Source organism: Labeo rohita, chromosome 2 (assembly GCF_022985175.1).
Source record: "Labeo rohita strain BAU-BD-2019 chromosome 2, IGBB_LRoh.1.0, whole genome shotgun sequence".
NCBI lineage: Eukaryota > Metazoa > Chordata > Actinopteri > Cypriniformes > Cyprinidae > Labeo > Labeo rohita.
Window position 1 is genome coordinate 39,223,448 of NC_066870.1, and position 12,742 is coordinate 39,236,189.

The following is a 12,742-nucleotide window of genomic DNA, read 5'->3' on the forward strand; positions in this document are numbered from 1 at the left end:
GACGAGCTCCTGATGAATGAGGTTATAGATCCGCCAGCGCACATTTTCAGGAATGTTATGAATTCAATAACCTTCCTCACACTCATCCTCAGTCTGTCAGATCTGGAACTGAAACAGGTTTTACCGAAGTACACTCTCTGTTATGAGAGACAAATTATACTGTACCTTTTTGTTTAGGTAACTCTCTGTGCATTTAACAAATCATATTTCACCATATTTCACAATTTTGTGACATTATTTTCATGAAAAAAATTAAATAAAAACAAATTAAAATAAAAAATAAATGAAATAAAACAAATTGCTGTCTTGTAATATATCATTTTAATTTTAATTCATTATAATATATGCATTATAATATTGATTGGCTTTAAATTATTATTATTTTAATTTTAAATTTATTTTGTGCTTATTCAATTATTTAAACATTATTTCTAATAATATTTTAGGAACATTGAAATTTAAGCAATTTTCATGATAATTAAACACATTTTTATTCATTATTGCAGATTTTCATGTAGTATGTAAAAAAAAAAAAAAAAACTTCTTTTTTTTTTATTTGTTGTGCTTTTTGTAATTTATGCTTTCTTTAACAAAAAATCAGTATTTATTCTCTAACATTGAGAATTCAATGAGAATCACCTTTGAGAATAAAATTACAAAAGCTTGCAGAAAGTTTACACTGATTTTTAGGGTACATTTCATTGAAGTGTTATGAAAATTTTTTTAATGCGAATAGAAACTACTGAAAGACTGTTTTTGAAAGAAGTCTCTGCTCACCAAGGCTGCATTTATTTGATTAAAAAAAATTATAAATCTGTAAAAAAAAAAAAAAGTTAGATATTATTACAATTTCATAAAACTGTTTTCTATGTTAATGTCTGTTAAAATGATATTTATTTCTGTAATGCGCAGCTGAATTTTTAGTCTTCAGTGTCACATGATCCTTCAGAAATCATTCTAATATGCAGATTTGCTGCTCAACAAACATTTCTGATTATTGTCCATGTTGAAAACAGTTGTGCTGCACAATATTTTTGTTGAAACTGTGATGCATTTTATTTTTCAGGGTTTACAGATGAATAGAAAGTTCAAAAGAACAGCATTTATTTAAAACTGAAATCTTTTGTAACATTATAAATGTCTTTACTGTCTCTTTCGATCAGTTTAATGCAACTTTGATGATTGAAAGCATGATTTTTGTGGGCTGTACCTTGTCCTGTACAGTAATGCAGTGTTCTCTCTCTCTCTCTCAGTGTGTATCAGGTGGTTGTTGAGGAGGAACGTCCTCGAAGGGCTCGCGGAGGTGAAGCGGAGATCTTGCGCTGTTATCCGGTGCCGGTTCACTATCATAACGCCACCGGGCTGAACTCGCAGTACTACTACAGCGCAGAGTTCCCGTCCACAGGCGTCCCCTCACCACAGCCGTTCACCATCGGAGACAACCGGACCTATGGCGGATACTGGAACGCCCCGCTGCTGCCGCACAAGAGCTACAGCATCTACTATCAGGCCGTCAGCACCGCCAATGGGGTGTGTTCCTTACTTGCAAGAAAATAAGCATTAAATGGATAAATGTTAAACATTATCCCCCAGTGTCACAGACAAGGCTTAAGTCTAATCCTAGACTAAAATACAAGTCTGAGCTGTTTCAACGAAAAGAAACTTGCACTGACTGATCTTAAAATACATCAGTGCTGTTGTTTTGTCTCAAATTGCACACCAGTTATTTTTTTTTAAGCATGTTTCTAAAAATTACTTAAATGTCCTAATCGATTTATGGATCAACTGATCTGTCTGTGAATCCGGGCCTAAATATCTAAAGCTGGCAAATATGTCAAAATAACTTTTTTAGCAGTTTACATTGCAAATATTTTACATTTAAATGTATTCATTTATCAATTTATCCAAAGTGACTCACAAATGAAAAGTGATTATATTTAGTAAATATTCTGTCTCATTCACTAGTTGTAGAAAGTAAACAGAGGTCAAGGAATGTTTAAATCCTTGAGAAGATCATATTCAAGTGTTTGTGTTTAATTTTTATCTGTCGATCGGATTATTTCAGGTCTTGAAATTGCAATTGATTGATCAAGCTCATTCATATCGACTGATGTGTTTACATGAAGGCTTTGCGATACAATTATGGATTATTTGGGTGCATGTAAATATGGCTACTGTAGGAGGAAATTGAGCTCACATATATTCAGAATTGCATTTCCTTACCAGACAGTTGTGTTTATTTACGTGCCAAAGCTATTACTTGCATTTGGTGCTTGTTCAAAAAGAAGTCTTTTTATCTTGTTTGTTGTTTTTAGCAAAAATATCTAAATATCCCTAAATCAAGATGCGTTTACGGGAGAAGCAAAATGACCTAATGATATTAAGTCTCGCTTTCTGAGAAAATGATCAAAATTAAGTGAGTTTATGCTTAAACAGAAAAAAAATTGGCCCCTGGAGTCTGAAAAATAAATAGGTTTTCCATTTGAATTAAGCTGATCACATTGGCATATATTTGTGCTTGTTTCAAGCATAACTTTTGATGCATTTTTCAGATAACGTCATTATCTTAAGTCATTTTGCCTCTTAAGTAAATGCATGTTGATTTAAGAATGTTTAGATATCAGTACTGGAAAAAAACCAAAAAAATTTGCAGACTTGAATGATAATTTCGGAGAGACAGAAGTGTGAGGGATTGAGAGTCATGACAGCGAGCGACAAATGCTTCAGACATTCACACGCGGCTCTCGTCGAGTGGCTCTCGATGGGCCGAGTCGACGAGGAAGGTAATTGTGGGTAAGAAAGAGAGCGGAGGTGAAGAGAGTCTCTCCGGACGCCTCGACCTCGACCTGCGTCCTCAAAAACGCACGGAAGAGGCCGTCGGGGAACAGGTGCTGCTCGGAAAACACTTTGAGCACGGCAGCGATGTTTCTCGAAGGTTTTTGAGTGTCACGCGTGATGAGAGACGGCCCAAGCGCGCATTAACTCGCTTTGACTTAATGCATCTCGCTCTCTCACCTCTCGCCGTGCTTTTAAAGAAATCGCGCTGTTGGGATTGACAGTCGCGCTGCTCTAAAAGGCCGTGGAAGAGCTGGCGGCTGTAATTGATGTCCTAATTGACTGAGGATCTGTGTTTTAGCCTCCCTGATGGATGCGGACGGGCACTTACTGAGACGGCCCTCGTATCTGTCTATTCAAGAGCTGTAATTCATTAAATCAGGCCTTTCAGTGCCGTCAGGACGCTGGATGTGCTGCTAAATGCACATTTGTGTTTGCTTTTCTTTGTAATAGCAGGGCGAGTGTTTGTTTATATTGTCCCGAGTCTCGATTAGCAGGCCAAAGGTCGTTCTTAGGCTCTAATGGATGAGTGGAGGTAGAATTGTGTGTTTAAATGCCACCGTACGGTGTAAGACAAGCTGAAGATCAGAAAAATGCTAGCCACGATAAAACTAAAGCTCTTTGGGACTTGCTGGAAAACATAAAAGTTGCTGGTGCATTAATGTGGGGTGTGACAGGTGCTACACAGCAAAAAAATCCTCTTCTTAATAAGTGTTTGTGTCTAATTTTCCAGTTAAAATATCTACATTTCCTCATAACAAGATCAACTGACTGCATGAGATATTAAGACTAGTTTTCAGAGATATTATTTCCCCATTTTTTTTTTATTCTTAAGTCAAGTGAACAAATCTGCCAGTTCACTGAGACAAAATTCACTTACAATAAAGATACAGGCAATGAAAGAAGTCTTAATCTTATGCAGTTTTGCTTCCCAAGTATTTTTTTTTTCATGCATTTTGTGGGGAATCAAGTCAAAAAAGACTAAAATTAAGAACCCTTATTTGCAGATTTTCTGTGATATTTCTGAAATGTTAAGGTTTTCAGGCAGTTGCTATGGCATTGTTACACCGTTGCACACGTTCTGGTGGTGGATAGGTTGCTGCAGAGATATTGGTGGTTGCTAGGGTGTTTCTAGGTTGTTCTGGACAGGTGCAAGGGTGTTGCACAGGTTCTGGTGGTTGCTAAGGCGTTGCTAGGTTGTTCTGAATGCATGCTATGAAGTTGCTAGGGCATTGTTGCACAGGTTCTGGTGATTGCTAGGGAGTTGCTAGGTTGTTCTGAATGAGTACTAGGCAGTTTTTAGGACTTTGTTTGACTTTAACATGGGTTTTGGTGGTTTCTAGGGTGTTGCTAGGTTGTTCTTGATGGGTACTAGGCTATTGTTAGGACATTGTTAGACTAACACAATTCTGGTGGTTTCTAGGGTGTTGCTAGGTTGTTCTGAATGGGTGTGAGGGTGTTGCACAGGTTCCTCTGGTTGCTAGGGTGTTGCTAGGTTGTTCTGAAAGCATGCTATGAAGTTGATAGGGCATTGTTACACTGTTGCACTGGTTCTCGTGGTTGCTAGGGCATTGCAAGGTTGTTCTGAATGCATGTTAAGCAGTTGTTTCAGCATTGCTAGGTTGTTGCACAGGTTTTGGTGGTTACTAGGGTGTTGCTAGGTTGTTCTAAATGGGTGTGAGGGTGTTGCAAAGGTTCTGCTGGTGGCTAGGTTGTTCTGGATGGGTACTAGAGTGTTGCTAGGCCATTGCTGAACTGTTGCACAGGTTCTAGTGGCTACTAGTATGTTGCTAGGGCATTTCAGGATGTTCTAAGTGGTTACTAATGTGCTGCTAGATGTTTTCTGGTCGTTTAGAAGGGCCCGAAGCATTGTGGTTAGTTTAACAGATGTAGATTGAAAGCTCTAGCAGGAGTTTCAGTCTTTTGAAACGCTGTTTATGTGCAATAACAGGATGCTGGCTTTGATAAACTGGAGAGCACAGCAGTCAGCGTATTAAAAAGAACAGCAGTAATAAAGCAGAACAAGGTGCGTAGTTGGTGTTTGTGTAGCTGAAGACTGATGTCAGACGTTAGTTTGATTACAGGCGGTAAAGCGAGTCGTGCTCCAGGTGCTCGTACTGATCGCTCACATACAGCATTCGGCTGAAATGCAGTTTTAATGCCGCAGCTGCTTAGCAGGCATAGAAAATATATCAGCATATACATCACTGGAGTCATGCAGCGGTAGAACCAGTTACTGGACCGTTTTCACTCTGCTGACAAGAGAAAAACGTTATTTACTCCTGTAGGAAACACTGGAGCCATTCATGTTGAAGAATATCACAGTGCATCAATCAGTTAATCAGTCGGTCAATCATAATTATTTATGTAGCACATTTTAAAACCGCACATGTTGGCTGAAGTAAATTAGTATTTGTTCGACTGAATCATTCTGATGTTTAATATTTTTGTATGTATTTTTTGTTTTTCAGGAGACCAAAATCGACTGTGTCCGTGTAGCTACCAAAGGTAGGTATCCTAATTTATACAAGCAGATGTTGAAAATGTAATTAATTTTACACTTAACATAGTGCACGTAACGTAATCAGCATGACGCAGCAGTGACACACATTAGACAAATCGAATAGACGCTGTTAGTGTTGTATCCTGATACGGTTTCTGAAAAGGTTCACACTTGTCCAGTCAATGTTATTAACCTTGTAAATATGCAAATAAGAGCATTAACCCGGGGTTAATTACTAACCTAGGTTAAAGTAAGAACAATGTGAGATGAGAGACCGGATGACCCAGGATTATAAACGAGCGTGTTTCAAGATGGAGTTCTGCATGCTTCTGCTTTTGTCTGTTGTGCAAGTTTTCAGTAACTGCTTGTTTTTTTTTCTCTTTCTCCTGTTTGTTTCTCTTCTCTCTCTCACAAACACACTGGTTCTCTCTGTCTTTTTGCATGCGTGTGGATCTTGTTCATGCAGCTGCTATCTTGGTGACGCAGCTCACCACTCCTTACGTTCGCATCGCTCCGGCCGCTGGAGACAATCAGCTAACAGGTCAGAAACTCACTCACTCACTGCATGAGTGTGTGGATGAATTTAAGAGTCGGGCTCTAACGTAATCAGATGCAAGTTTTTGTTCAGTCAGATCAGTGTTATTTTAGTGTTGTTGACAGTTTTTATAAATATTTTCTTTTTTTTTCTTTTATATATTTTAAATCTTCATTTCATTTAATTTTTTTAGTATTTTTGTTGCATGCTTTTATCAGTTTATTAATTTTTATTTTATTATTTTTATTTTATTCTTTTTTATATCAGTTTTAGTTTTAGTATGTTAAATTAAACCTAATGAAAATTCTAAATGTTGTCTTTCCAACTAGCTGAAATAAATGTAGGTTTTTTAATATATTTTATATCAGTTAATGTTTATTTTGAATAGCAAGTTTTTGTGTCAAGTAACAATGGTTTTAGTTAACGATAATAACCGAACAACCCTCCACCAACCCAGCATCCTTTTTTAGTAAGAAAATGTAAATGTAACACAGGAAAGAAATCTGCATTCATTGTTTGAGTCTTTTAAACATGTTGAAGCTAAAACTATAGTAATTGTCAATTTAGGTGTTTTTAAGACTGTCTTACAAACATGTTTCTTTAAAAACACGCAGATCTCTCTCATTTGTCATCCCAAAGACTCTCTGTCATTATCAGACTGATGCACATGAGCTGCATTTATTGCATTGTGCTTTATGTTCAAGGTTAAAAGAGACCCATGGTTTGAAAAGTTTGATTAGATCAGTGGATGAATGTGGTTCTTCAGATTCGGCTGCAATGGCAAACAAAGAGAAAAAAAACTAAACCTTAAATGTATTAAACTGTATTTCCTGTGTGTTTCATACTGAAGCAGGATGTTAAGGATTCTGGCCACACCCAGAGCAGGAGATGATGTCCTCAGTATTCTGTACTTTTGTCATTTGTAACTTTCAGTTGTACACAAGCGTATAGATGAGTTCAGAGCTTTAGATAACAATGAAATGTTATGTTTTAATATGAAATGAGGCATTATCTGATCAAATATACACAAATCTGCATTTCCAGAACATAGATCTGAATATTGGTTGAAGCCAGGATCAAAAGTCTTCTTTGATTTTCTTAACATATTAGGTGTTTTTACGAATAAAGTGTTGTATAAACCAGTGTGAATTATATATGAACAAACCCCTCAGTAAAAACCTTCAGAATATAGATAGGAATAAAACTGTAAGTTTTGGTATTTGTAAGTGTTGCTGAAGTTTATATAAAAAAACTCAACATCTTCAAAGATTTGTATTTTAACTACGAGTAAAATGTTGTAGAAATTAGTATGAATGAAATATAAACAAACCCCTCAGTGAAAACCTTCAGAATATAGTTAGGAATAAAACTGTAAGTTTTGGTATTTGTAATTGTTGCTGAAGCGGAGATAAAACTCATTGCCTTGAAAGATTTGCATTTTTACTGTGTTTTTAGGAATATAAAGTTGTATAAACCAGTGTGAATGATATATGAACAAACCCCTCAGTAAAAACCTTCAGAATATAGATAGGAATAAACCTCTAAGTTTTGGTGTATGTAAGTGCGGCTGAAGTGGAGACACAAACTCACCATCTTCAAATATTTGCAATTTTACTATGTTTGTATTAGTGAAACGCTGTAGAAATTAGTATGAATGAAATTTGAACAAACCCCTCAGTGAAAACCTTCAGAATATAGTTAGGAATAAAACTGTAAGTTTTGGTATTTGTAAGTGCTGCTGAAGTGGAGAAAAAAAACTCATTGCCTTGAAAGATTTGCATTTTTACTGTGTTTTTAGGAATAAAATGTTGTATAAACCACTGTAAGTTATTTATGAACAAACACTTCAGTAAAAACCTTCAGAATATAGATAGGAATAAACCTCTAAGTTTTGGGGATTATATGTGTTACTAAAGTAGAGATAAAAACTTTTAAAGATGTATTGTAACTGAATCTACAGAAGCAAATAAGGTCATTAAAATAGTCCGAATGAAGACATACAGCAAAATAGATCACAATATCTAAATTGAGCAGTGCATGAAGTGTAGTGTCATGGCTCAAACTATCTTCTGAATGACCTTTGACCTTTGTTGATCTCAGGTGCAGCGACGCACAAACCCAACGCGGTGGAGCCAGAGAAACAGACCGACCACACGGTGAAGATCGCCGGCGTCATCGCAGGAATACTGCTCTTCGTCATCATCTTTCTTGGCGTGGTGCTGCTCATGAAGAAACGGTAAGAACCTCAACACACACACACACACACACACTGAAGATGATTAGTTACACCAATTTTACAGTGGATAAGGGTGACGACACACATCAGAAAGCGCCGTTAACCAAAGTTTGGACACACAAGAGTCAGCTCATGTTAAGAACTTCTTAAATGTGTGAAATTATACTCAAAACATATTTAGATTTATGTATTTGAATTGCATTTAAATGTTCTATTCATTTATAAACATTTTTCTTTTTAAACTGAATAAATATTGTTGTTTTCGCAATAAACAGATTTATACATAAATAAATGCATTTTAAAAAATATGAATTTTACATCAAATCAAATGGATGCAAATAGTTAATACCATTTGCATTCCGTGGAAATCCAGCAGGAAGAAACTACAGGAAGAAACTCTGTTATTTCAGAGTCCTGTGACTATTATTCTAACCTGGGCATTAATATTAATGGGGAATGAGCAGATGTGTCCAAACTTTCGTCTCATCCGCAGTCAGATCATGACTTTGTGTTTTTGTGGAAAACCGCAGAGAGCCAATCTGATTGTCTGGAGTTTAACCGCAGATATTAATAATAGATTTTCTTCCCGATTTCCACCTGACCTTTCATCCGCATTGTCTATGCGACACTGAATTATTAATCTAATTATGTTGATAAGCCTGGTTAAAATGCTGTATAATGGCCTGATAAAGAGCCATTTTCTCAGTGACCCTGCGTCTCAAAAAGACGAGGGAATCTCAGTAGATCCGTGATCGTGTGACTGATGAAAGCTCGTCGCTAGTTTACATTACCTGCCCGCGGATCACGGGTCATCCGGAGTCAGTTTCGGCAAATATCCAGCTCACACACACAGACGCTCCTGTTTGTTTGCTCCAGATTAGCCGTTTGCCCTGCTGAATATAAACCAGCCCAATCTAGAACCACTACAACAAATATATTACTCGTTTACAGCCAAGAATTTAAACTATATACAGTTTTTAGAAACACTTACGTGTCTATTTAAATGTCTGTGGTGAATGTGAGCGCACACAGTTCTGTCTGTTGTTGTCATCTCGGCTATTATTGCAGGTTTACATGTGTAATACAGCATGTACTTCACAACAACAACACTGTTTAAGATGGCTATACTGTAACTGAAATTATTATAGAGTTATTTCACTGTCACTCTATTGTTTTCTCTAGAGCTGTTTTATTATTTATTTAATCACATAAACACAAATTAATAATACATTAAAACTGGTCTAAAATGTGACAGAATTTTCGTCTGTAGCTAAAAAAATAATCTAAACATAAATACACACTACACCAAAATCACTGCTAGTGTTCATACTTTTGATTTGACAGCAACCAAATGTTTATTTATTTATTTTTTTTTTTTTTAGAGAAAACACAATTACTTTTTATATTTTTAATTCCGGGGCCTGTTTTTTAGGTTGTAAATGAATCTACTGATTACTAAAACTAAATTTGATTTAAGCTGATTTAAAGTGCTTTGTATTTATATTGATTGATTTCTTCTTTCAGTAAGAAGTCAGTTTTAGATTTCCAAACAACTGAGCAATTGAGACTAAAGCCTGAATCCTTAGAAGAAACATTAACCTTTACAAGACGCTGGAACAGCATGTCCAAAAATAATTATTTGTAAAACATGTTCACCAATTTTGACTTAAAAACTGAAGTTCAGCAGCTGTCTTAAAATTTTAAGTTAAATCAACTTAAAATTACAATTAATTTTAACTTACTGTAATAAAATAAGTTAAAGTGACTTGTATTTTTAAGTTGATTTACCTTAAAATTTGAAGGCAGCTGCTGAACATAAGTTTTTAAGTTAAAACCGGTGAAAACTTTTTACTGTGTACTGTTTGCATGGTTTTAAGATAGTTTGTAGTTTAATTTTAGTATCATTAAGATTATATTATATAAAATTTAAGTCAAAGTTTTAGTAATTTTGTTGTATTGTTGTGATTTTTATTAGTTGTTTTTTTTATGTATGTCTTTACAGTTTTTTTATTAATTTTAATTTTAGTTTTAGTTATTTTTGTACATCAAGTTAAACTGTAATTGAAAATGAGAAGTGTTGACTTTGGAACAAGCTGAAATATTTCTACTCTATTTTATTTCAGTTAATGTTAATCTTAAATTAGGGCTGCAACAACTAATCAATAAAATCAAATTATAATTGACCATGAAAATAATTTACAACAAATTGGATTGTCAATAATCACATCAACATTTTTAATATTGGAGTAAAATTACTTATATTAAAATCATTACATTAATGATGAGTAATATTTGGATTTGTATCCAATTAATCGAAGAAATAATCGACTGAATAATCATTAGTGCCAGCGTTATATTTTAATACAAAAATTATTGTTAAGATGCTATTTCTACTGATTTTAGTTCCAAACTACAGCATGCAAGATTTGCAAAAGGAATATTTGGAAATGTGTGTTTCCTACAGTTGAAGTACTCATGATGTTGTTGTGAAGTATCTGATATGTGGTCGTTTGCACAGTTACTGTATGTACTGTATGAATGTCAATAAAGCAGTGGTTCTCAACCGGGGGGAAACTTTGCATTATTTAAATGCAATTGTATGAACATAATATTGATTAAAATGCTATAAAAACACTAAAAATGATAATGGTTTTTTTTAGTTTGTTAGTCAGAGAGGTTGAGAAGCGCTGCTCTTCTGTTTCTGAATGTCAGGCCCGTCATTTGCATGGAGAGACGGCTTTATTTCACACACGTGTGTTCAATAATCCCAAACACCGGATTCACCAAATTTCCCTCCCGGAGAGATGAGCGTTGATCACTCCGTAGACATTTTAATTGAATCCCGTTCAATATGCTTTAATCAAATGAACGAGCGTGATTCAATCTCTCGCATCTATTTGGATTAATTTGCTGAATTAGATTAGAGGGGAGCGCGTGAGGAGAACACGCTAATTCCCCGTTTAAGGCCGAGCGCACGCTCCGGACGCTGCTGACGGCCGGCATCTGGTCATTTACAGCGCAAATGTTTTCATATTCCTCTAATTGCATCCTGAAAAATTAGGAGAAGGTGAATTAATGTTGCTTTTATTGTGAATGTACAGTGTGTTCTGATGTGTCTGTGCTGTGATTGACCTTTCACACATCACATCGTCCTCATAAACACTTATTAATGCACATACGGATGCTCACCGAGAGACGATAGACGTGGAGCTGATACAGCTGTGTTATTCACTACCAGTCCACAGTAAAAAAAAAAAAAAAAAAAGTCTGATCTGCTCATCAGTGCTGCATTTATTTGATCAAAAATACGGTAAAAACTGTGAAATATTATTAGAATTTAAAACAGCTGTTTTCTATGTGAATATCTTTTTAAATGTAATTTATTTCTGTGATCAAAACTGGATTTTCAGCATCATTACTCCAGTCTTCAGTGTCACATGATCCCTGTGGAAAACAGTTGTGCTGCCCAATGTTTTTGTGGAAACACAAAAACACATCATATACTACAAAAAAAAAAAAAAAAAAATCAAGGATGCATTAAACTGATCAAAAGTAAAAGTAAAGACATTTATAATGTTACAAAAGATTTGTATTTAAAATTATATGATTTGATTTGATGTCAGGGCAACATAACAATTTTTTTGATTTAGTCTTTTTATTTTATATTTAATCTAATATTTATATTTCATTTAACTTATTCAGTTATATTTATATATATATACATATTCAGTTTTAATTGTAGTTGAATTGAAGTTTTAGTAATTTTGTGCTTTTGATTTTTTTTTTTTAGGTAATTTTAGTAACTCTACTTAAAATTGATTTTATTTCAGTTAGTGCCAGGGCAACACATCATATTTATCTAATATTTATATTTTAATGTATTTATTAAAATATGTTTTATTTTCAGTTTTCATGTTCATTTTAGTTCAAGTTTCAGTATTTTTGTTGTATACTTTTGTCGTTTTTATTTTTTCTTCCTATTTCTATTTTTATTTCAGTTTTAGTTTTAGTAATTTTAGTACTTCAACTTAAACTTATTTCACTGGAGTTGATGTCAGGGCTTTATTTAATTTAATTTAATTTATTTTATTTTATTTTGTTTTATTTTATTTAATTTTATTTATTTTTATTTTATTTCATTTATGACAGTAAAGACATTTATAATGTTACAAAAAATGCCAATTTTAAATAAATGTTTCTGTTCATCTGTGAATCCTGAAAAAAAAAAATGTATCACAGTTTCCACAAAAATATTGTGCGGCACAACTGTTAACAAATGTTTGTTAAGCAGCAAATCAGCATATTAGAATGATTTCTGAAGGATCATGTGACACTGAAGACTGGAGTAACGATGCTAAAAAATTCAGCTGCGCATCACAGAAATAAATTACAGTATAACAGATATTCACATAGAAAACAGCTATTTTAAATTGTAAAAATATGCCACATTTTTGCTGTTTATCGTGTAATTTTTTGAGTAAATAAACAGATTCTTGGTGAGCAGAAGAGACTTCTTTCGAACACATTAAAGTGAGAGTCACGCCCGTTAGTGTATGTTAGTTTTGATCCATCCGGACAAAAGCAAACACACATATGTAATGTAAGTCACATGACCCTGTGGTTGGTCAGCTGA

At 34.5% G+C, this 12,742-nt stretch overlaps 1 protein-coding gene across 2 annotated transcripts in view; it reads left to right on the plus strand.

Moving 5' to 3' along the window:
• LOC127173883 (receptor-type tyrosine-protein phosphatase mu) overlaps positions 1–12,742 on the plus strand; it is a 228,799-nt gene that overhangs the window by 160,131 nt on the left and 55,926 nt on the right. For both annotated transcript variants that reach the window (XM_051123958.1, XM_051123950.1), the window contains exons 12-15: positions 1,254–1,530; positions 5,307–5,343; positions 5,805–5,879; positions 7,974–8,109. In XM_051123958.1, the coding sequence (XP_050979915.1) occupies positions 1,254–1,530; positions 5,307–5,343; positions 5,805–5,879; positions 7,974–8,109 (525 nt within the window). The remainder of the gene's footprint in view (positions 1–1,253; positions 1,531–5,306; positions 5,344–5,804; positions 5,880–7,973; positions 8,110–12,742) is intronic.